The following is a 26,030-nucleotide window of genomic DNA, read 5'->3' as shown; positions in this document are numbered from 1 at the left end:
ACACTTAATCCAATAGTAGTTAGATCCCTCCAACATTAGAGGTATTTTTCATGCCATGTAGTCCCCACACAGATAACAGGACTACATGTTGTTATGAATGATAAAACTGCCAAACTGAGATGGCATTACCTACCATCAGCACTGTGTGTATCTGTGAAGGCAGGATGCCCAGAGATTATTAACACATCTCAACTGAATTGCCCATTCTTCATAAGCTGATGAGGTGCATCACTACCCAATCCTACGTGAAACATTCACAGTCTCAACACAGTGTAGCTCTTAAAATGATAAAACTACAAACCAACTAATATTTATCATTTTTGTATTGTTACATTTATTATCAAACTCAGCTAATAGAAAATGTAAAATTGCATATACTTTCCAAACTGATGAAAACTGCCCTGAAATAAAAAAACTAAATACAAGTAAAAAGAGCAGCAGTAAAGGTTGTCTTATTTTAAATAAAAGTTAATATGAGTGAGGTTCTACAGTGGTCTTCATGCCCTTCTGTTAAGACAGCACAGCACCTGTAAAATCATTTCAAATTCATTATCAATTAACAGGTACCACTTTTAGATATCAGCACATTAAAAAATTCCTGGGAAGATCAATTTTTCTTGTAACAGGTAAGCAAAAGAGACTTTGATCAGTATTCAAATTTCTTCAAGATGGCTATTAGTCTGGTTAGTCTTGGGGCAACTGTGCATCACGAGCTGCAGCAGATTCTCTAACCTCCAAAGGTTCCTCCATCTTGGGAGACTTAAAGACACCTCCCTGTTTGTTTCAGAGACTTACTCACTAGTTTGAACCTCTTCACAACAGAACTCAAAACTCTGCATTCCATTTGAATGGGTCAGCTGGTGAATGTACTGAGGCTTTTTTGCATCCTTCATTTGCAGTGAAGTTTCTCTCCTGTAGATTTGAGGCTCATGAAAGGAAAACGGGTGAAATTTCCTGCTTCACAAAATAAAACAGTGACAGTGGTAAAATGGTTATCCTGAATAGTTCCTCTAGGACAATCTCTAGAGCAAGAGGACCATATAATGTCTTGAGTATTTGGATATCTTCTATCTCTTTAGCTGTGCTATCGCCAGGAGGAAAACCACCCCCGTGCAAAGGTGCAGTCTAAGGCCCATGGCTGCTGAATTACCTTCAGCAAAGTGATTTGAACAGGATCAGGCTCAGCTCCCACTGAAGGTCCATCAAGGAACACTGCCTCAGCAACCCCAGCAAAACCACAAGATTAACAAGGGGACATAAGTTAAGGAGCTTTCGTCAAAAGGGCAATAGATGGACATTATCCCAGGGCAGATATTGATGACTAAACTCTTTCACAGTGAGAGCAAAGTCTAAAATACCAGCAACTGAGGCACAAACTCCAGCCCAAAATGCCACACTGAAAGCCTTTCTGTTTGGCCTTGGAGAACCTTCTTGCTAACAAGGATTTTCCTTAGCAGTGACATTGTGAGGACTGAGAAAACTCCCAAGCTGAACACAGGAGTTAAAGCAAAGCAACTGTTTCATATATTCTGTAATTGCAGGTTCTTACTTCACAGCAGGAGTAGGAGGACTATTTATATTAAAGTCTTAGCACCATTTATAAAAAAGATATATATAGCCTGTATAGCCTGTCACATTACTTGAAATCAGCAAACAGACCTGTTTCTGGACTTCATTTAAGGATTCCCATTAAAGAAGGTTTAGGAGAGAATGGTCTCTGCAACTTGGAAGGACACCCAGAGGGAAAAAAATTTGCCAAGATGTAGCATGGGTTGAAAGGCAGAAAGTAATAGAAGAATAAAAAAAAAAGGCATTTTAAGCTAGGGGTGACAAGCAAATGAGATCTAGTTTGAAGAACACAGCTAGAGTAGATGCTCCAACTCACAGTATATGATTGAAACAAACTGAGGAAATAGGGTACAATTTGACCTTCCACGTTTCAGCACAAGAAAAAGTGAATGATAGTCCTTCAGCCCTCTTCAATGACAACTGACAAGTCAAGACAATTTCTTGTCTCTGGTGTCTGTGGAATACAATCACCCACAGCTTGAACTCAATATTATTCTGAAATGAAAATGTTTAATCATTTAAAATTTTTGAAGCTGATTTACACATACTCCTGAGAAAATTACAATAATTTAAGAGCAGTGATAAGCAAATACATAATAATTAACTACACATTTCTTTAATTAGAATTTATTTGTTTAAAAAATACAAAAGTAATTTATAGCTTCAAAAATAGACTTTTGACTCCCTTTTAGCTAATAATAATAGGATTTAAGAATGGCCTTGAAAATATTAATGGTACAAATATCTACAAGTTAGATAGCATACCTGGAAGTATTTTTAATGTATATGGGTTGGCCATGCTAGATAAGATCGCTTTTCGTCTTTATAAAATTTTTTAAAAAGTGAGCTACAAGCTAGATAGGAACAATAGCTACAAAAATCCTGGATTTTTCTTTTAAATGGAGTGCTGAAAGCCTATTTGCTTTTGTATTTCATCTTAATTTAGTGCACAGAAGTGTCATCACAGAGCTGGGCCAAATGTTTTCTTAGAACATCAGCCAGAAGTTGGTAACAGGCTACTATCAATAAAACATCTTTCTACACAATTGAGTTCATCACAATCCACCCCCAACAATCATTTTAAGTTTCTCAGCAATGCCTAGGGGAGTGTATGTGCCTTTTACCCTTCCTTGATGATTAGCATTCCAAAGATTTTAGAGATCCAAAGGGAGGTGAGCTCCTCAGGAGAAAACCCATCATGGGAAGAACACCCCCTGTGCAGTACATGGTAGGATTCCAGCAGCTGGGCCACCCGGAGGAGGTCATGGAAGGGACAGCAATGCTGCAGCTGGAGCACAGCTGTCACAGGGCTGATGGGAAGGGTCATTACAGTGTGTAAGTAACCCAGCAGCAGGGGGGTAACCAAGTACCACAGAACTCCTATAGATACCATCACGAATTCCAGTTGTGGTTTTCACTGTCCTGTTAATGTCAAGATGTTATAAATACCAGTTAAAACATCTTAATTCTTCTATAATTAAAATGCCAATTTCTACCAGTGCAGGGAGTGTTTCATTGCTTGTAGCCAGGTATCCATAGCAGGTCTGTATTCCTCTGAGTCCTTTTGGGGCTCAAACACTGCTTCTATTCTCCTTAGCTTCTTTAGTTGTTCTTTGTCAGTCCAAAATCCTATAAACAGAAAATTCATTCTCCAGCTCAACTGTAAATATGTTATTTTTGAGTTGTTTTAATCTATTTCCAAGAGATCCAAAGCAGAAACACAGTAAGAAATCATGACAGCTTTTCTTTACTCAACCAACAACTCTCTCAGAGGGAAGCATATTTTTAACATTGTGAAAATCCTTTCCAATAGGATCCACTTGTTTGGAATTCTGACAGTGCATCTGCTTAACTGGGATGGTTTCCAAGGAACAGCTCTGGTGCACTGAAGTTCCCTTAGGTTTCATCCACAAAATGCTTTCGGCTGCAGGCCCTTCTCAATGAAGAAGGGCCACGAACCCCAAGATTTAACTGCTTTCCTACTGTCTTAAAAAGCGCATAAATGGCAGAAAACAGCTGGTGTTACAGATTCAAATTAATTTATGTTATTAAATCATTCTTGCCTGTCAAGGGCCCCAACTTTCTGACACTTTTATTTGGTGAATAAGTCTTACTCAAGCACATAGTTTTTATCTTCCATTTGTGTTATTTACATATCAGAGCAAATTAATGAAAATACATTTTGTAGGTGCATATTCAGCAAAACCATTGACAGTTTGTAGTTTTGAGTCTGGTGAATGATATAGAACAACTCTGAGTAGAGCTGTTTTTTCTGTTAATAATTTATTTTTTACTTCCATTTCCATGAAAACCTTAAAGAACAGAGGCTCAGCTCACAGATGACAGGACACAACTTCAGCAGGAATGGCATGGCTGCAGGTAAGTGCACATGATCCACCCCCATCCAGCACTGCTCAGGCAGCACAAATATGGGAATGGACACAGAGTCAAGAAAGAGGAGGCAGCAAAGACAGGGTTCACCTCTTTCTTCTCCAGTACATCCTTCTAACTGTACTGTGCAGAGAAACAAACACTATTTACCTTGGATTCCCACAAAAAAGGCTAAAGTAATCCTTTGGGGAGTTCTTACAAATATTTGAAGTTATGCCCTTTTTTTGTCTGATTTTTTTTTCTCTTCATATTTACAAAAATGCATTATAAAGGGAAAAACATCAACCTTTTTAATGTCTACATACCTGAAGCAAGGCCTGCTAGAAAAGCTGCACCAAGACTAGACATATCTGCATTTGCAGGTTTTTCTATTTTCTTATTAATTAAATCTGAAGTCATCTGCATAACAAAACTATTATTACTGACACCTCCATCAGCTCTATAGGGAGAAGGAAAAAAGTAGTTAGAAAAATGTGTTAAGTTCAAATGCTTATTGCTGGCATTTCAGAAAACAAGTCTTGTGTTCCACACCTATGCATACATCTTCCTGTACCCATACACAAATGTGTTTCCACTTTGTGGGTAAGTTTAGTGGCCAGAAGAAAGTGCCATGAAAAAAAAAATGTTTAAACTGGGGGAGGAATGGTAGACAGACAGGGACACAGGACACTATCAAAAGCTCTGAAAGCTCTGTCTTTTAAAACCATAAATCATCCTGGCTGAAATGTTAGAGTTTATAACAGAACTTTTACATAGTTACCACCACAACATAACAATAATCAAAACCATTACACTAAACAAACCCTTTCAGGTGCTCTCAGATCTGGAAGAGTACCCCTTTCCTTATTACCAAATCTTTGTACTAGTGAGCTAAAATGCCTTCACTGTTGCTTCTCTTTATGAGGAAGTTCAGAATGAGGCTTCCATCTATCTATTTTCCTAATTGCATCATGTTGAGGACCAATTTAATGGACAAAACTAGAACTTATCAATGGTAATCTTTAATCATCTGAGAGTACAAAGTAATCGCACTTGCAAACAAAAGTAACTGTGACAAAAAGCAATCTTTGAAATGTCACAGATTGGTTCATTATGCTCTTGGACTCCAATACCAGCCAAGCATGGAGCTGTTGCTCTATCAAATGTGGTGTAGAAAAGACCTCTACTGTTTATTGCAATAGAAAGTGTTGGGTAATAAAACTTATTAATTGCTTAAAGATCTTCAATTCAAATATGCCAGGTGAAGTCTTCCATACTATTAAAAATTTCCAAATACTCAGTTTTACATTTAGCTAAATTTTGCTACTGGATACTTTGAAGATTCAATCTGTACATCTGCTAGCTCCAAGTTCCTATGTGCCATTTGACCAGGGATGTGCTATTTCACAGAACACATGAACATTCCAGGGCTCCAGGGACCACCAGGATCATCCTTATAAAGGCTCCTGCAGGCTGTTACAGCACAGGACAGGTGGGCTAAAGTGAGGGTTCTTTCTCTGTGTTTTCCTTGATGGTGTTGAGACAAGCAAAGAGAAGTAATAGGAAAGTAGAGGACTAATGAAAACAACAACTTGGTAGGAGCTTGTAAGAAATAGGAAAGTAGAGGACTAATGAAAACAACAACTTGGTAGGAGTTTGTAAGAGCCAGAGACTGGGAAAGGACAAGGGATACAGGACAACAGCTAAAAAGGGAATGAAAGTATTTATGGGATAAAAGCAAAATCAAAAAATCAAAAGTAACTGACAGATACTGAAGATGTGCAGACAAAAGGATAGGAGAGCAGTTTACAACTCTACTGAAAACTCCACTGAGTTTATCTCATTATCTTCTAATGCTTAACCCACAAGTTGAATTGCTACTGATGCTAGTTAACTATTAGTCACTATATGGAGCAGTAATTTTCTATCAATGAATAAAAAATAACATGATCATACAATTTAAAGTTTACATTACAACATAAGTGGGATCAGAATTCTAATGTTCCCTAGGCTCTACTTCCACACTTCCCATTTTTCAGTTCGCGCTCTTAATGTGACTTCTCAAATTTTGGATGCAATTTTCCACGTAAAAAAGTTTCCTAAGGAATCAAAAATTCAGATACTTTTAATCTTTTTGTCTCCATTAAAACCCCAAGCCTGGCTGTTTCTTCACCTTTGCCTACTCTGCTCCAGTACGTGATGGAAAAGAGAAACTTCTGGCTCCTCCCACCTTGTACTCTCCCTTTTCTTCCACTACTCAGGAGTGATTTGTGTCCACATGCCTGCCAGTCTGTTCCTGCCTCTGCAGAGGCACAGGAGGGATAGGAAGGCTGCCTCTCTCTTGATCACAGTGCCATACTGACCCCTGGCTGCCCGAAGGAGGAATTTTGTCGGAGAGCCTTCTGAGCCCCAGAGGGCTGGAGGCTCTGACAGCTGCTGTGTTCAGAGAAAGCACCTCCTGAAATGTGAACTGTAGTCTTCCAGCAATGTATAATTAAGTTAAATTTTCATCAAATGCTGTGAAAGCATATTCACCATTACCTCACTAAATTTGATCTGCTTCTTCAAAGATTAAAGCAGAACCAACGTCTTAACAACTGAATTGTAAAAATATTCTCCCTCTTTCCCTCACAAATAGAACAAATAGTTTTAACTGATGTCTTCAAAAAATAGTCTGTGAAAGACCCGGCACAAAATGTGTCACTATGAAAGAATGATTACAAAGGGTAAAATGACCTTTGGGGTAGGCATTGCTATGTGCACTCTAGTGCTTTTTGAAAACATGCATTTGCCTTCTCTTTTATTATTGTTTTAATAATTAGAGCAATTTGTTACTCCCCTACTGCCAATCATCAATGCCAATAGGTGTGGGGAGACTCTACTGCTGCTTAAGCTACATTAACATTTGACTTGGGAATCATCCATTTCTCAACAACAGAATTTTTACAGTAAGATAAAATGCATAATAAAGTTCACATCGACCTAAAGTCAAATTCCCATATATGAAATTTAGAAGTTACACAGAACTTACCGAATGGTTTGAAGAGGAATGTGCACCTTCTTCACAATGGTATCATAAAGCACTTTGTTTCTTTAAAAAAAATATTCAGTTGAATTAAGCATTATATATTCCATAAAGTGTTTCCAGTATCTACATAGTCAGAAAATAAAATACAAGGCAAAAAAAAGCCTCGGTTCTGTCAGAACTGCTGCAATAGCTAGTGAGTCTCTAAAATGCACAAATAAAAAAGCCAAACCCACTGAAACTGGTCTTTGGTCCTTGTCATTACTACAAAGGCACAAGTATGGCTAAATCATGGCCCATTCTATAGCACGTGGAAGGTTCACTGTTTCCACTGAAAAGACAAGATGCAATCACTGATTCCTCACTTAGAGTGAGGAAAGTAGGCCAACAGAGTGTTAACTGGAGTTCACCCAGCTATTTTTTAAGGGTAATATCTGAAGGCTTCAAGTTTGACTTGTTCTGAAACATTTCAGTTAATGGGAGAAAATCTAAACACAAAGGATCTCTACTCTTTTCTATTTATTTGTGTGATTCTTGGGAAGTCCTGTGTGGAGGCAGGAGTTGAACTCTATGATCCTGATGGGTCTCTTCCAACTCAGCATATTCCATGATTCTATAATATAAAACTTTGAGCTTCAGGGGTACTTTAAACATAGCTGGAATGGGCTACAGCTTCTGACAAAACACTGTCACCAGAGTAAGGACAAACTTCAAAGAGAAAACATTTTTAGAACATGCAACAAACAATATAATTTAACAATCTATATGGTTACTTAATAAAAAAAACTCTGAACTAGCAAACATACACAAGTGTAATTGTAAAGTGTTAAGAAAAAAGGAAGCAGCTGAAACTCCTTTCCAGCATAACACTAACGGATCACTACTATTAATATTTTACAATCTGCAGAAGTCCAAGTATCCATTTAATGCTGCTGATCTAAATAAAAGCAAATGTAAGAAATAAGCCAGGTAATTAAGCAAACAGTACCTGAAAGCTATAGATTCCAGTATAGCTCGTACAAGATGGTTTCTGGTAGTGGAAGGCTTCAGCCCCATGAAAGAGGCACATAAATATGTGCCATCCACAGAAACCTGCACAAAAGATGTCACCATGAGTTCAGTGAATTGTGTTTGTAGGCTTTTAAGAAAGGAGTCAAAGAGTAAGAAGAAAAAAATAACTTACAACAATTACAGGCAGCAGTGAGAGAAGAAAATTGAAAACAATACGTAAGAGGAATATAGTGTTATTTTAGCTACCTCAGTGAACAGTTTAAATAGCTTCTTTCAAGAGCAAAAGTTTTAAGTGTCTTATTTCAAATCTGACATACTAAATAAGACTAAGCCATGTGATTTATCTTCAAAATACGTACAGGGTACATTTTAAGTGTCTAGGACAGGGCACAGTGATACTGCTGTTCTCCAACTAGATTTCACACACCCCTTCCTGAACTATTGAAAGAAAGATGAATTGACTTTTAAAAGTAACACTGAAATGGATGATAATACTTTTTATTAATGTATGCTACAGCCTATTATCAGTTACACTGATAAGCACAGTCCAAGAAAAATTCTAAGTGTTCTTGTTTTTACAGGAGAACTAGAGGACTAATGTATGAATCTCTGTTTCCACCCCTCCACTCCTCTGATGAACTTTATCACAAAATATTAGTTGGCTGATGTGTACCTGGTTTGTGACAATGTTCAATCTTATTTTCACTGTAGACAGTAACTTAAACTTAAACTGAAACAATCCTTTTCAGTTGTATTGTGCAAAGTATCAATTATGACAACTTACCAGAAGTTTGAATTTCATGCTTATAAAATACATACACACATATTTATAGTTAAGAAGATGCTATCATATGCTAAAAAAACCCAAAACACCAGTGTACAGATAGGCAGACACAGCCAAAAAGAAAGCTGGCATTTTGAGAAATTCCTAAATAGAAGAAACTTCTGCATCAAAGAAAATATTCTTTTTGTTTCCACAGAAAAGTACCCTTACCACTCTAAGAATGGAGCCACTTGTCCAGCTCAGCAGTACAATAAGGATTCATGGCTTCTAAATTTACCATTTTTCATGTACAAGATAATCTAAAAGGTGTAGACTCATATTCTACATAAGGGTATCTAGAAAGAATTGATCATTAAAAAAAAAGAGGAAAAGAGCATGCACATCTACGCATACACCCCACTGAAGAGCCCTACAGTTTTGCTGTTACTATTAACCACAGAAATGGAAGCCTGGAAACCCACTTCTAGCAGAATGAGTAAAAGGAAAAAAATTATTAATGCAAATATTCACCCCATTTTAAATATAATTTCACAATGATGTTCCTCTCTGTGTACTGCACCACAGCAGTAGAATCCAGCAAGAAAGACACTTGTTCTTATTGCCTAATTATGGATGAGTAGAGGAACATTTTACTTTGTGTAGGAAATGGCCACATGAGCTTTCTAAGAACCCTTTCTAAGGGCTGTCATTCTGAGGACTAAGAAATATTATAATAGAATCAATTTGTGTTAGCATCTAGCCATGTGGAGCTACACTGACACATTACAGGCCCAGAAGTGTTCCACTCTGTTGTGTCCCTTTTCACACCATGTAATCCCCTCAGTTTCTAAGTGGACACACATTCTGTCACTGAGTCTGCAGGCTAAGCATGGTCCACTGGAGTAAGCAGGGGTTTTAAAAAGCAAAGAAACCCACACTGGGGGGGACTATTAGTGGCTGCTAGATGTCACAGTTAAAGAGAAATCCATTCAGTTATCCAAGTACAGCTTCTAAATTTGGACTGGGAATACCAGAATTAAGGAGAAAGACTGAATCAGTATTAACTGGGAAGCTGGCTGGGGTTCCTTATAGAGAGAGTGCCAAGAAAGCAAGGGAGAGAAAAACCCACAAAGCAAAACAAAAAGATACAAACAAAAAAGAAATTTTGCCAATATCTCTAGAACTTGAACACTAATAGAAATAAAACTTCAGAAAATACTGAGACTAACATTTGTCTACCTCAGGATTCCTGTCTGCCAATACTGGAATTTAGCATAGCTCAACACTTGCTTATTCCTAGTACAGTTACTCCCAGTAAATACGAAATGGAGGCCCCTTAGCACAATCAAATTCTATGTCCCTAGAGACTGGGGTGGCTGTTTGAGAGCAGGGAGCTGGGCTACCTGGAGAAGAAATGAAATTCCTCTTTGCTTTGTTCTTCAGGACTTACACAAAGGGAAGGTTAAAGATGTTAAGTTTCTTCAGAAAGAACCACTAGTCCTGGGAATGATTAAAATGAGTATGGTAGACAAATGAAGATTTAAAAAAACCTCAAAAAACTTTTAGAAACATACAGACATGAGGTAATTCAAACCAATCAATCACTGAGACTTCTAAGAGAGATGTTTATCCTACTGAGTTTGATCATTCCCAGGAGAAGTGTCTAAACATTATCTTCATTTTTCATAACACCAGGAATTGCAATCTTGCTCATTGTTTGTAAATATTCTGATGAATTGCAACGTACACCTTGAGAAAAGGCAGAATAAAATGAATTATTTTAGAACAGTGCTCAGAAGTATTGTCTCAGTGATGGCTCTGCAGGAGGCAGAAAAGCTACGGGATCAGTTTTTGTCTCTGCAGGCACTGCCTATGTTCCTGGGGGCAAATCATTCAGTTTATCTGTCCTTCACTAATTTTCCTATTTGGTAGGGTTTTTCTCAAGGGGAGGATGGTGTTTAAGCATTCTGACAATGGTCTTCATACATGGTGATAAGCGACAGACAGTAAGAACCTGAGTAGTACAGAACAAATACTGTGATAGGATGTAAATTATTACATTTAAACATGTAAAAGTTGAAGTTTTAATTGGGTTAGTAAATTAATAATTTTACCTGAAGACCTGGAATGAAACAAACGCCTTGAGAATCAGCAATACTCTGTGCCATTTCTGCTGTTTCATCTACATTGGTGAAAAGATCTGTAAGGATGCATAAGTTGTGTGCTTTTATTACATTGACTTCAATTTCTTCATTTTGTCTTGCTAAGAGACAGAAATCTAGAGTTTGACTGCTGCCTTTTGTAATATTCTCAGACTACATGTTCTAAGGGAAATGAGCACTTCTCCTCTATTTCTTGTCCATCAGTCACATTAAAAAACCCAAACTATTCAGATGAAGGCTAAACTCAAAAGGATCCTCTCATACCTCTTGTGCTGTAGCCTTTTAATCTTCACATCCTGTAAGAGGTCATTATATTTCCAAATAGACAGAAATGGAAACTGAGATTGGTAACAGTGGCACCCTAAGAGTGCTAAAACCTTAAAATCACAACACATGAGATGCTTTTCGCCCCAAAAAGATGTTCTTATTGTCAGCCCAACTACCAAGCAATCACAGAGAAAGTCCTTAATATCCATATTTTATCACCACTCTTAGTATCTTTACAAGTGACTGACACATAAATAAGGTAATCACTTATCACATCACCTCTTGGATAGACCTACTTTTATTCTCTGTCCAGCCAGATCTTTTCTTTCATAACTCTACTGACACTCCTCTTTAGCTTGTTCTTCACCCACCATTCTTGTACCAACACCAATCTTCATAATTTTAACTAATAATGCCCTTATGTGGCCACATAACATGTTTTCACAAAAGACTAGAGGTCTTCTGTACATGAGATCTATTGCTTTTTCTTGTCAAAAAAGTGAATTCTCCTATTAAAGATAAATTAGGTTAATCTAGCTAAACTTACCTTTGAAAAAACCATCCTAGTAACTTATCGGGAGTTTCAATTTACCTTTGTAACCTTCATGAATTTGATTGAAAACTTTGGATTGTACTGTGCTCAAACTAGTAAACCCAAATCACACCTTTTCCTTCTTGTTGTCTTTGCTGTTACTGAATTATAAAAATAGTACCTCTACACAAGGACAGAAAAAGAAAAAATTATGACTGACTTCATGTTGAAATTCCACATACTACTACTTCTAAATCCTTAGAAGTGATATGATCACACTAAAAGAAATTAAACTAAGTCTGCCTTGCTGCAGAAATTCCTAATTCCAAACCTTTACCACTATTATGTCTCATCTTCATCCATGGTGAGCCTCACCACCCTTACTGAGGCTTACCTCATGTTTTGGCCCAATTCCTTCTTAGAGCAAAAGTTTTACCATTCTCTAAAGCTGATAGAAGTCTCTGAATTCTGCTTCTCTGCAATAATATTTTCAGAAAATAAAGGTCTTACTTGTTACAGTGTTTAAAGCAGCATGCCTTTTTTAATCTCCCTCTAAAACTTCCCTTTTTTTTTTTCTGTGATAGCAACTGTAGGTCATGACCATTTTACTACTGACTAGCTAGAAATCCTTCATACTGTGCATACACCAATAAAATCCATTTTAAGTATGGATAAGTTTGATATGGATAAGTATATATTTTAACTAACAGCTGAGTCTACAGTGCTGAACTGAGTCATTTCCTCAAAAGCCTCGTGGCTGTTGCTCTCCAGGCTTAGTCAAATGTTGGATGACAAAGACCTGAGGACCAACCTGAGTCACATTTAGCCCTCAAGGGCACATACCAGAGAACATAAATGCACCATATGAACCAAAAGCTGACAATTTCAAGAAATAGGAAATTTTGTGGGGAGCTACACTTCAGGAAAACCTTTCCCAGACAATCTTTCCTTGCATCTTAGTAAAAATGTACTAAGTTTCTAAGTAAGCCAAGTAAATTTCTAATTAATACACTCAAAACAGTTGTCCTATAAACAACCAGTAGTCAGCTACTACAGAGCTATTATTTTCTTAGTCTTTCATTAAACTGGTATGCAAAGCCCTTCATTACATAATAATACCAGCCAACAGGCACATTACCTCTATGTGAAGCAACACTGACAGCACCAACTTCTCCATGTTATTTTCATATAAATCAAGCCTGTTATTAACTCTGAGATGTGTAGCTTGAGACCTCTCAAAAGCATTGCAGCAAGTGCTTGTGGAATCAGGAAGTTTGTCGTGCTCAAGAGAAAGCAAGGAGTTAAATGTTTCAGGAAGATAAAAGCCTCCATAGGTAGGAGAGTCTGAGGCAGAGACTGAAAAGGAGATGATTGTACAAACCAAACTCCAACTCCCTGCAGCAGACACATCCAGCACAGAACCTAAGACACTGCATTTTTGCTGCCCAAAGCACGTGGGCTGGTTTCTTCAGTTATGAATTACTCAATTATTCAATTATGAATAATAAAACCAAGTCCAGTAACATAACTATGAACCTGTAAAAAAGTTTCTTAAGCAGTTATATATTTTACCCTCTATAAAGAACTTACCTATATCCTGAGCCCACTTTATGGCAGTGCCAATGTCCGAAATAGTGCCTTCAGTTAAGTAAACAACTTCTTTCCCAATCTTCCAACCAATCAGTGGATAAAGACCTTCATTATTTTCCATGAAAGAAAGCCACTTAGTTAAACTAAATCTTTCCAGAAAAACATATACAAGCATTAACCACAATAAGACCAAACAAAAAAACCCATTTATTCAATCCCTTTGCAGAATTGAAGCTAAAAAAAAAGTCAGCAATAGAGGTTAAGTATATTGTTTGAAAATTTAGTGATGGGATTACAAGAGACTTGAGCAACAGGTTGTTGGACCAAAGTTAACAAAAAAAAAAAAATCAATATCAAAATACAAAAAAACCCCCTTTAAACTGAAGAGCTATCTGTACTTACTTTTATTTTTTATATGATAAGAGATTGTGAATACCTATAAATTTATCAATGTTTTCCTATTTAAGTCCATCCAATTTTCCCCAAGGGATTCTAAAAAGTCAGACTCTTTTCCCCCCAAAACAAAAAGCATCTTTCAAAGAGCTGACTGCTTGAAGGTACTATTACATTAGGAATAAATAATAGCCAATAATAAGGATAAACCTGACCATTTGTTCTCCCCTTTGCTCCCCGCCAGATATCTTGAAACCTTATCAATGAAAAGCAAGACTACTTAGAACAGACAGTGTGAACACAAAGACCTTCTCACTTGATATCTGTTTGAATAAGAACACAGCCCAGAAGTGCAGCAGAGCACTGTTTTTAATGCTAAAGCAAAAAGACTTGGTGATGCAGGTTGCACACGTTTTGGCAACACTGAAAAAATCAGAACAGCAGAAATGCAGCAGAAGAATCTAGGGATTCTCTCTGCTTTCTCAAAGTGACTTTGCTGATAGATGTGTTCCTCACAGAATCAGCCCTAGTTTGCTTGCCTGTGTCCAAGAGAGTTGCATGGTAGCACTAGTGCAGTTCCAGAAATTTGGTTACTGCTGGAGGCACTCTGGTGCTTACAATGTAAACCAATATAAACCTATCAGCAGCATCTATTTAGATTACAGTTTGTATTTGTCTCTTGAAAGGGAAAAAGTGATATACATATCGCCAGACCATTGGTACAGGTGTGCCTTACGATCTTTCTTTTTCACCAAAGATAAAGCCACAATGAAAAAAGAGCAAAAAATTAGTTGAGCCAAAAGTCCTAAAGAAAGGCAGCTAATTAGGGACAGAGAAGTCCATCCATCAGGTGACCTTCCTGAAGATGCTCTCACCAGAGTCTCCAGTAGTGTAAAATAATCCTGCCTCTGGCAATGGATCCATATGACACTCAGCATGACCAGAGTTACTAAGAACCATCAGACTGCCAGAGGGACAGCTTTTACATCTGTACTACATGATTCCAGCACTGAATTGTGACAAGTGCTGTTCTTGAAGGAACTACATTATTTCTGTTTTTTTTAAACTGTCATATATAAGAACTAAATGTAGACCAGAAAGTAGAACAGCAGCTAATGAACAGCTTGCACAAAGATGCTGTAGGGATTAATCCTGCAGTCTTAAATACATATGTCAACTTTAAAGATTGAACACATTACATTTAATGCCCAGGGCACTGAGAAAGCCAGGTACTTAATTTGTCCTACTAACTGTCCCCATGACTGCCAAAGACATAGGGAAAATCATTTTAGCATAAGTATCAGCCTAAAGCAGTAGAAGTTTCACAGCACTGCCTTAGAAGATTTTAACTTCTATCAGATCGCAGCTAAGTATTTCCTTAAAACAAAACAGAATGAAAAAACCTTACAGCATGGTTTTTGCTATTAGATTTCCACAGACTACATATGTATGATTTCCTAATGACATGATTAATTAGCCTAAAATCATTAGCATTCATAGGGAATTCTATGTCTATGCTATTCAGTTCTGACACATCTCATTTATTTGCCAAGGTCCTTCAAGACTTGAGCTGGTAAAAGACTCCTTAGCACATTGCTGTCCTCCTTCCCAGCCCCACCCATCCCACTTTAAGTTGCAGACTTGCCAAAATTAGTAACTCTTTAAAAATATGACAGACAGAGAGAGCTTGTGTGGGCAAATTTACTTCAGTATCATCTGTTGCTCTCTTGACAAACAGCCACCTCTGACAAATTAACAAGCTTGACAGACCACAAATGTTCAGAACAATGAGGTTTTAAACACTAGAAGCATGTTGACCATTTCTAGTGTTTTAAAAGAAAACTAATAACTGTTAATCCTGCATTATGTCACTGCAGGTAATTTGATGCATAAGGTCTCAAGGGCAGGAACTTGATCTACTGCAACTTTTTGATGTGAAAAGCCAGAGGACCAATCCCTCTTTTCTTCATTCTTCTACTGTATAATACTGCTATCAAGAACAGGTGAACAAAAAAAAAAAAAGAGGGAGGGATGCAGGTAGCAGACATAATTACTAGTGATGTTCTTAAGTTCTCTTCCTGAGAAGCATATTTCAGGATAACCAGGATGTGTATTTCTAAATAAAAATTTCCACAGTCTTGTGGACCAGCACTCCCAAGCTGGTTTGTTACAGCTAAAGATAGAAGGAAAAGCACAGCCCTATTTTATCCCTTCGTGTACCCTCATCATTAACAGCTATCAAGGAAAAGCTGAGTGTGTCAAATACTCTAAAACCAAATTTCACTGTCTTACTTACTTCTCTGTGATGCAAAGAGACGCTCTCCAGTATTCACATTCCAGAAACCTCCCGTTCCCATTGTCAGTTTAACATCTCCTGGGTGGAAGCAGCATTCTCCAAACATAGCTGACTGCTGATCAGCTACCTGCCAGAGCAACCAAAACAATGGGACAAGTTAGCTGTCAACCACCAACCTGCAATGCTGCCAGGTTTAAAATTATCATTTCAAATGGTTCAGAGTTCTGAATAGAAGTAACTGTTCAGAAAGGAACTGAGCATTCAGAGAGGATTCATACACAATTTCTTAAGTATTTGCAGGCCATTCCAACAGTCAGACTTATCACAAGCACCAAATTACAGCAGGTTTGGACACAACAGGAATGTCTGTAGCATTGCCTGCAATGCTGAAAAATGTTACGGAAACAAAAGCAATATTTTATGTTTTAATGTCTGACAAGGATAAATGGGGCATTTGCAATCCCAGAGAGCACAACAGAATAGCTTGGCTTGAATTCTTCTTTCTCCAAATAGAAAGCTGAAGTTTTGAGGTCTTGCCTTCCTTTTTCCCTGATAACCCTCCTGTACCAAATTATTCCATGCTCAATTTTTCAACAACAATAATGGTTATTAAATGTATTTACTTACATTTTTGCCTTGGTGAAACAGGAAATTTACAAATGAATTTAGTCTACAGTTCTTTAAAAATAGCAGGAGAAATTCAAATTATCTAGGTGACAGTTTTTTCACTTAGCTCAATTCAAGCAGATTTTGCTACAAGTCATCACTTTAGAAAAATAATGAGGTTTTCTTTTCCAAATTCTAACTACTGAGGCAAGAACATGTTATTTGCCACTTATTTTTAGTGGGAAAAAAAAACCACATATAAAAGGGACCACAAGTAGATCTATTAAAAAATACTCTTACATTTGTGCAGTCTTACTGAAGTCAAGCCAGAGTGGACTCTGTTGCACAACCCTGTATAGAATAACTGATTTTAAGCCAGAGACACACACATTACCAGAGCTTAGAGTCCTACATTCAGTGCTTAACCATTTGGTCCCTAACCTTAATGAATCTCAACCTCTAAAAATCCCTTCCCCTTCCTCTCTCTTCCTTTTCCCCTAAGGGTGTAAACTGAGTTTTTGGAGAAAAATTCACCAACCAATTCTAGCATAGTTAAGTCATAGCAAAGGAAGCAAGTACCAAATCAAAGCCAGATAAATAGTGTAGGTAGAAATATACAGATTAAAGTAAGAAAACATTTTCACTCACCAGTGCCATTATTGGAATAGGTACCCCAAATATTTCAGAGTCAGTTGATCCAAAGTTGAAGCTTAAAACAAATGTTATGGAGAAACATCACAATACTAAATTGAACTTCTTGTTAAAATGAAATCTAGGTACATAAGGCCTGAGTCTGCACCACATCTGAAAGGTGATGCTACTGATTTATTTTAAAGAAAACATTAATACTATCACTAACTACTGTCAGAAACACTGACAGTAAAAATAAAGTTTTGGACTTCATATATTTCTACATAAAGTATAACTGCATACACAAATAACTTTGTGTACCTGCATATAACTTGGCCTGTGCAGATTATGTAGTATTTTTATAAAGGCAATTAATTTAACAGTTATCATATTCTTTTAATTATGTCTTCATAGTTACCTCGTGTCTTTCACTGGTGGATAAATAGACTTTGGAAGAGAAAGCAGATTACATAAAGTGGGGCTCCAACATTTCTGAAACAAAACAGAAAAAGTAAAAATGTCAGCAATCCTCTCAGAAGCACAATAAATAGCAACAACCTTTTCCCAGAACAGCACATACCGTAAAGGGTTCAAAAATGCCTGTAGAACTGGCACTGGAGTAATCTGTAGCATACACAGAACCTACCACGGAAAAAAACCAGAACAAAGTAAGACTTGTAGATATTCAGACATTTAAGAGTTTTTTTTAAACATCTCATTGGCTCCCATCAAATATAAACTGAGTGTGTGTGAGCAAAATCACAATGGCAATAATGACCTTATTGCCTCTCATGAACCTGGATAGAAGAGCCAACACACCCCACACCAACTGCATCACCCTCAATCATAATCCATCTGATTGCTCAGCATTAGCCCTCAGGACAGAAACTTGTAATTCTTTCACATTTGTAACAATTCTTCGGTTTTTTGCTTTCACAGCTACTTTTCTTCAATCAACACCAATTAGTTCTGTTAGTCCTCTTTAAATCCCATACTCTTAAAAGGTTGATTACATTGAATAATTATTTCCCTTCCAGGCAGGGCCCAAAGAATATTTAATTTAGGGGTTTTTTAACAGTCAATACATTAAAATATTTATCAATTATCAAAAAGCACAAATTGCAAAAAAAATATTTGAATTCTAGGATATATAAATGACAAGTCATGAACATTATCTCTTAGATTCCAGTGCATTTTATTAATATTTAAGAGAAACTGTAACATTCACCTTTAGTCAATCTATACAGTAACCATGTGTCAATTGTCCCAAAGCAGCAGTTGTTTTTTTTGGCAGCTTCTTCAGCCTAGGAAAAAATACACATACAAACAAAAAGTATTTAGAACTGGATATAATAAAGAGAAACATATTTCCTAATTCCTTTTATCATTTTCTTCATGGTTAATGAGAAAATATTTTTATTGTTTATGACTTCTGTAAGGAGTTCAAAATGTTATTTTCCTTAGGATCTTATTCCCCTTTAAAATGAGAAATTAGGGTTTCATCTAATTTCCACTAAATGATAATGTTTACAACTACAGAATTCATAAGCAGACATACGAACTAATTCTCTCAAAACATGACTGAATACATGGCTTTTATCAAGAGCCATAATCTTCTGAGCTTCTTGGTTTGATAGTCACATATTTTAATTATCAGTGCCTGAAAAAATGTGGGAGAATGTTCATCTCACACAGAAGACTCAGCAGCTGTGTGACTTTCCCTTTTATAATCCTCCAGATTCACACCTCATGTTTTCAACAGGTCCAACAAAAACATGCCTGTAAGAAATTATACTTGACCTTCTCAATAGTTAGCTTTGGGACAGTCAAAACTCAAAAGACTCTGGGGTTTCTTTACATTGGATAGAAAATGGATGATAACAATTTTCTTTTAAAAATTACTTGAAAATTAGCATAGAACATACGATGACTGAAGTTATAAATGCTATAGGTAGAAACAGGGAAAATGGCACAGATTAGAGCAATGAGTATAGCAACAAATAGCTCAGGGCTCATTAGGCCATTGGATTATTCCAGCATAACTTATTTTATGTGCATTTTCTAATTCACACTATAACAAAATGCAAACCAAATAATATATGATATTATTTGTGAAATGCTGCAAAGTGCTGGGATAATGCAGAGTGGAAAGATAAGAGTGCCTGTAGAAAATAAATACAATTGTCATGCAAAACTAGAGTGCAAATAGCTTTACAACAAAGTAAAATTACTAATTCTACTAATTGTATAATTATATCAAGTGAAATAAGGTGATTTGATTATGTTTCTTATGTCTGAAGAAAGCTTTTTTACTACTACATATTTCCTGAATCAGAGGAAAAAGCTGTATGAATACAAGTCACTATTTAGGAGGACAGGCTTTGAACATTAACACAGATGAAAGTCTTTCTGGTTCTTCTGAGGAGAAGAACAAGACAAACCTGAAGAAATTACAGCCAACAGTCACAGAATCATAGAATGGTTTGGGTTGGAAGGGACCTTAAAGATCATCTACTTGCAACCTCCCTGCCATGGGCAGGGACACCTTTCCCCAGACGAGGTTGCTCAAAACCCCATCCAACCTGGCCTTGAACACCTCCAAGTCACCTGCCACTATCATCACTTGAGAAAGCTGTTGTTGTTCCCTTTCCAGCTTACCTCAGGTATGTTTTTAAAAACCCATGACAACTTCATAGAAGTTTGTTGTGTTGAAAAAGTAAGAAAACTTGGTGCCAAATATCGATCGTTCCCAGTCAAGAAATGAAGCACTGTAAAGATAGCATGGATTACCTGTTTCAAAAGAAAACAGTTACTTAATGTTTAATCTCGCCCTTTAAAGGTTTCTGATCAATTATCTTTAAAGGATGACAACACAGGTGAAAGCTGTTGATTTAGAAAGCTAAAACTCTGTTAGAGTATCCTTGTGTAGGATCAAGCAGGGATCTTAAATCAACAGATAGCCTTCCTGCAGCACACACCACAGGAAAGAGCAGCTGCACTAAAGTCTGGTTTTCCAAGTTCTGCTGGAACACAGACACTTCTCTGCACTACCAACACTGGTCACCTACATGAGCACAATGCCTGATGTGGCTGACAGCTTTACACACTCTTATTCCAGTGAAAGTTCTAGGCTCGATCATGACAATAGATTTAGCAAAATTTAATCATTAATCAAGCGTTCAAAAAGGAAATAAGTGGCAAACCCAAGCATTTAATTTCCTATGGTGAGTGTGCTAGTTAGTTTCCACTTGGAGGAAAAGTAACTTCTGTTTTTCCAGTTGGAGCAAAGTTTTGTCTTCTAAAGGTATGAAGCACAAGCCATGAGCAGCATAAAATACACCTTCTACAGGTAATCTGAGCAAAGAGTACGTGAAAAAAAGCACTCAAGAAGAGAAAAAGCCCAAAACACTGCCAACCAAGAACTACCCATCAACATGCAAAAACTGTGCTGTAGCAGTGTTAACATGCAACATTTTAATATAACAAGAGACTAAAAAGTAACAAAATGAATATTAGACCTACAGGTATCTTTTCCCATAATTAATTACCTGCAGGCTATCAGTAGTGCATTTGTTTTCTTGGCACTATCTTCCATGCTAATATTGCTCAGTTAAACGGTTTTAGGCTACAGCACCTCACATTACCATGTGAACAGGACTTATATACTTATATACTGCCCTTATTTGTTATAAAAATGAGACAGCTCTAATATATCCAAGCTGTATCTAGATTAGCAGAGTTTTACCTTCAGCAGAAGGGACTTATTCCAGGAACGCACAAGTTCAGCACTTCTTATGTCTTGCCAACTTATGAAATTATGAAAAGGTTTCTCTGTCCTCCTGAAAAACAGTATTTGGACATTTCCCCTTTAAAACTACAGAACACAGACTGCCCAAAAAATTCAACAACATTCACCATTTCCAATCAGGACAATTGACACTGGGTCAATTCCCAAAATAAGTGCATATCCTCCTGGTGGATTCAAGGAGTTACTAGGTAGGCACACAGACATTTGGAGTGCTAGACTTCTCACCAAAAATAAAAAATAATTATGTGTTCAGCTCTTCCAAAGCATTAAGAACAAAAAGGCCATACACTTACAAACTGTTCTGAACTGTGTAAGGTGTGGCTGTGCAAACACAAGGGAACGTGAGTGACTGACATTTTTTACTTTCAGGTTGTGACTTAACACAGTTCAACATTTCTACAGCCTGCTCCCATCCAGCCCATGAATGTAAACCAACACAAAATCATTTGAAACAACACACAATATACATACTTGTGCCATGTAATGAAAGTTCCTCTCTGTGTGGAGATGCCAAGACCAGCAATTTGCCCCATGTGAAGCCCTGCAGCTAAAAACCAAAAACAAATAATAAAAAAAAAAGCATTTATTTGAAGAAACAAACAAAAATACAGCTTCTTCAATATAATTATAAAAATCTATGGAATACTTAGGAAATTAACAGCTAAAGAGAATATAAATCTCTACAGGCTGCCCAATTAAGTGGCTAGAGCAGTGAAATGTTAGAGAACTCTGAGTCAGACAACTGATTCCAAAGCAGATAAACAAACCTATGTATTTACTAAAAGCAGTTGTGGCACACTGACTCTTTCTGCCTCCTGAAAGGCCTGTTGATACTCTACATGAATAATCCCAGAGACAGGCAGGCAGACTGCATAAACCTATATAATGAATTAAAATGTGCATTTCACATGGATGGATGCAAAAGAAAGCACAAACAGAAGTACCTTTACACTTACAAAAAGAATTTTCATAAAGAAACAAAACTAGATTGATCCTGTAGGCAGTAAAGAGATTAATGTCAATATGGCCTGATTTTTTACATCACTTTGATAATGACGTGTCTCACTTTAAATATTTCTTAAGCAACCTTTCAAAATTCCTAAGAACAAATTGGCTTAAACCACATACCACTGAATGCAAAGTATACTTCAATATCAGAAGTACAAAAGTGTACATTTGGGTACACATCAACTTTGCTGTTAAATTTTACCTTCAGATAACTCTTATAGAACATTTTTTCTAATATATATAACTGTAAATAATTAAATATGTCCACAGCTATTTTCGTAGCAGCTCTAGTCAGCTTGCTAAGCACCTCCATGCACGCTTCCAGAAGCAAAATTACATGAAGGAAATATACATTAAGAAATTCCACTTAAATGACAGACTACCTATTCTGTCCTAAGTACTGTTACTCTGAGGGGCTCTCAGTGCAGCTACTTGAACAAATCACAGGTTAAGTATGTCTTGCTCATACAAGTTCTCATGTCAGCTTTCCCATCCAAAGTTACATTTGTGTGAGCCTATCCTGGGGACTCTACACCTGCCATCCTCAGTGACAATCACAGGGAAAGGGCACATCCTGTGCAGCCCAACTCTACTTGTGCTTCTGCACCTTCCTTTGTCCTGGCCCTTGCATTCCTGCAGGCAGTGCTATCAAGCCCTCAGTCAGCTGAAAGTTAAACCAGTGCTTTCGCAAGGCAACCTGCTCCACCTGCCTGCACAAGTGCTGCTGGTGGCAGGAGTGTATGGGAGGAGGACCTGGGAGTGGGTGGCTTGAGAACAGCAGCATTTCTTTTCCAGGCAAAGCCACAGGAGTGCTACCACAGCTCACTACAGATTAGTGGCATGTGTTACTCCTCCCCATCTCCACAACCTGCATGCTCCCATCGCTTTCCCTGTGTCAGCTATCATGCTCTCTAGATACCTACAGGAGTGGAGTGAAATTCTATCAAAGAGAAAAACAAACCAGAAGACAAACATGGATATTTTTCAGCTAAGCTGTCTTTTGGATGAAGTACCAGAGTAAGAGAGGGGGGTGGGACTGCGCAGCCAAAAGTTTCCACCTTTAGGTAGGACTGGAGTACCTCAGCTCACCCGCCTGCACATGGAATCACATGTTTAGCTTCACAAGCCCTGCAAACCCAAGTGGAGCTGTGCCTTCCTCCTGCTTCCAGTCAGTCATTCCTTCCCCTGGTACCACACCCTCTCTTGCACCAGCACAAACACTGGTGAAGCTCTGCTGGCATAAACAACCGGACAGTGACTTGATTCAGGAAGCTGCTCTAGACTTGAAACAATCCTGTAAAGAGAAGGGTGGGACTGCTTCTTTTGACAGCAGTGTGAGGTCAGAAATGACTTAAAAATGACCTAAAAATGACTTGCTGACAGTACACACAGCTTGGCCACAAGATAACCTTCCCCTTTTAAAACTAGCTGAAAAATCTTGCTTCCTGATTTGCCTCACAGAATGGGAGTGAAGGAAGACAGTAAGGTCTTTGAGGGTTGAGGTGGCATTGCTATTCTCGTGACATAACAGTTGTGGCTGCTGAGAAAACAAACCAAGAGCCCAAAATAATCAGCTTACACCTGGTGATGGTTACTTTCCCTGTTCCCTAGGCAGCCTTCCAAAGGAAGAGACAAGCAGTTTTGGCTTGAGCCAGAGCAACGCTTGGAGACCAAACTGCAAGAGGGGCTGAATGGGAGGAACTTAAAGCAGTGGATGCAAGAGTGTGATGTACACACACAGGCCAAGGTAGCTGAGGCATGTGGGAGAGCTGGGGTGCAGCTGACAGGTTCACACATCAGCGTGGCAACAAAGGCGATCCATGCTGGATTGTAGAACACTGGAGCTGGATTAATGTGAAAGCTATGGGAGTTGCAGAGAGCAAGAGTAGAGTTAGAGTAGCATTCAGAAAAGGGGGGAAAAACCCACATCAGAAGTTTGGCAAAAAAGGGAGTTGTGTGCATTTAGTGTGTGGAGTACTAGGAAATTTTAGGCTAAAGTACAAATAGAAAAGAAGAGTAATACAGAAACTGGATGGTAAGAACTGTCCGTAATTTGAATGGGAAAAGTGGGAACATCAGGTTGTAATGGAGGAAGTACAACCCTGCAGCATCCTGAGTTTATGCTCTCATACACCTGCAGTCACACATACAAAGTGGTAGTGGAATAACGGGGCACTGGAAGGGGAACAATCCTACTCTCTGTTCATACACAGAGGCATCTGCAGGAACAGGGACACTGGGGAAGGATGCATACACAAAAAGCTGGAGCAACAAGGTGCTGTCACTGATGTGTAAATCTAGTGTTCACTGCTTCTACTTCAATCCTAATCTTGCCCAACTGAAAGGAAAAAGGTCACTCCAGTGCCCTATTTTACATAAGGACTGAATAGACCTTAAAGCATTTTGTAGACTTGTGCTCAGTGATGAATTTTCAATACTAGTTAAAAATAATCTTATTATCTAACAGACTTTTTTCTAATTTTGATAAATAAATAATTAATTTCTCAACCTTTAAGCCCTTACTTTGTACAGCCTCTTTTATTACACCAACAAATTGACTCCACAGCACTTCAGGATCTAATTCAACCCATCCAGGACGAGGATGAAGCGACTCCACCTATTCAGGAAACACAAACAACATTTTTATGATCCCTAGTTCACAGAAGCCACCATTCTTGTGCAACTTGGTGCAAACAAATTTCCCTTTGCATTTTTTTTCTTAATTTTCTGAATCTCTTGCATGAGAAGAAACAACAGTGTAACTTTTAGAACACAGTTGAATCTGGATGTGTGATCTCTAGAAGACTTCCTCTGTTCAGAGGGAATAAAGAAGCCCAAACCCCCAGGAACTTCAGAGGCTGTAAACTCCTTTCAGAGCTGCAGATTGGAAAGCAGATGCTCAGAGAGCCTTTTGGCTCCACTGCTGAACTCAGACCTGGATGCCTCTGAGCTCCTCACCAGCAGCACGGCTCAGCAGGGCAGGGATCACCCACTAGAGGGTCAGCTCCACCGAGAGCAGCCCCTTCCACCTCTGAAATCCATCAGACTTTTACACTTCTCCTAATTGTAAAAAAGTTAATTCTGGAGACTGTCTTGATCCCAAAATCACGATCAGTACAAGCGAAAAGCAGCCCGAAATCCCTGTTCCCAAGTTAACACTTTTTCACGCGGCACTGTTACACGATGGGACGCGTGTAAACACCAAGTCCTACGCAAGCCTCAGCTATGCCCTTCTAACAAAAGTCTTTTTGTTCCCAGAGGAATTAGTCGAGAAGCGACTGAAGCGACGGTAACAGGGAAGGGTGGGCGGGAGCGAACGGGGCGAGCGCTCCGGCGGTACCTGCGGGGCTGCGGGCTCCCTTCACCCCGGGGGCCCTGGGAAGGGGGAGCAGGGGCGGACCCGGGAGATGCCGCGCACCGGGACAAGCCAAGGAACCCGCCGGCCTCCGGCGGGCCAGAAAACGCTCTGGGCAGAGCGGGCACGTCCGGCCCCGCCCGGCTCCCGAGGCAGGTGCCGCCCAGGCTGCTCCCGCCGGGCCGAGCTGAGGGAGCGCCCGGACTCACCTTCCTGCAGCTGGAGCCCCTGACGGCGGCCGCGCGTCATAGACGTGGCACTTCACCGTCGTGCTGCCACGTCCACCCCCAGCACGTACCGCGCCGGGCGGCCGCGGCCCCGCTGTCGGGCTGCCCGCACGGCATCGCCCGGCCCGGCCCGGCGCTCAGCGCGGAGTGAGCGCGGCCGCGCCCGCCACAGCCCGCCGGCCTAATGGGCGCGGGCGGCGCGGCGGGGCCGCCGGGCGGGCAGGTGGCGCCCGCCGGGGGCGGTTCGGGGCGGCCTCCGCAGGCCGCGGGCCCGGGGCGGAGCCCAGCGCGGGCGGGGCAGCCCCGCCCTTCGCTCCCTCATCGGGAACGGGCCTTCGGCCCCGCGGCCCCACGGGCAAAGCAGGAACGCCAAAGAAAAGCCCCATGTTGCGTCTGTGCAGTCTCTGTTTAAATCCAG

At 39.0% G+C, this 26,030-nt stretch overlaps 1 protein-coding gene across 1 annotated transcript; it reads right to left on the bottom strand.

Moving 5' to 3' along the window:
- Positions 1-2,187: 2,187 nt before the first annotated feature.
- On the bottom strand, positions 2,188-25,729 carry GK5 (glycerol kinase 5). Its single transcript, XM_018074914.2, is given in 19 exon segments — positions 2,188-3,198; positions 4,266-4,399; positions 6,971-7,030; positions 7,953-8,056; positions 10,853-10,938; positions 13,290-13,394; positions 15,979-16,105; positions 17,233-17,293; positions 17,633-17,706; positions 17,795-17,856; positions 18,443-18,518; positions 19,873-20,004; positions 20,960-21,053; positions 21,494-21,569; positions 24,554-24,647; positions 25,595-25,629; positions 25,632-25,664; positions 25,667-25,693; positions 25,696-25,729. Coding segments are annotated over 19 exon segments (1,551 nt in total). The 3' UTR covers positions 2,188-3,061.
- Positions 25,730-26,030: the final 301 nt, after the last annotated feature.

The sequence above is a fragment of the Manacus vitellinus genome, unplaced genomic scaffold, assembly GCF_001715985.3.
Source record: "Manacus vitellinus isolate BGI_N305 unplaced genomic scaffold, ASM171598v3 scaffold_29_pilon, whole genome shotgun sequence".
Taxonomy (NCBI): Eukaryota; Metazoa; Chordata; class Aves; order Passeriformes; family Pipridae; genus Manacus; species Manacus vitellinus.
The sequence above is the reverse complement of the archived record's forward strand: the minus strand, read 5'-3'. Positions and strand labels throughout refer to the sequence as shown.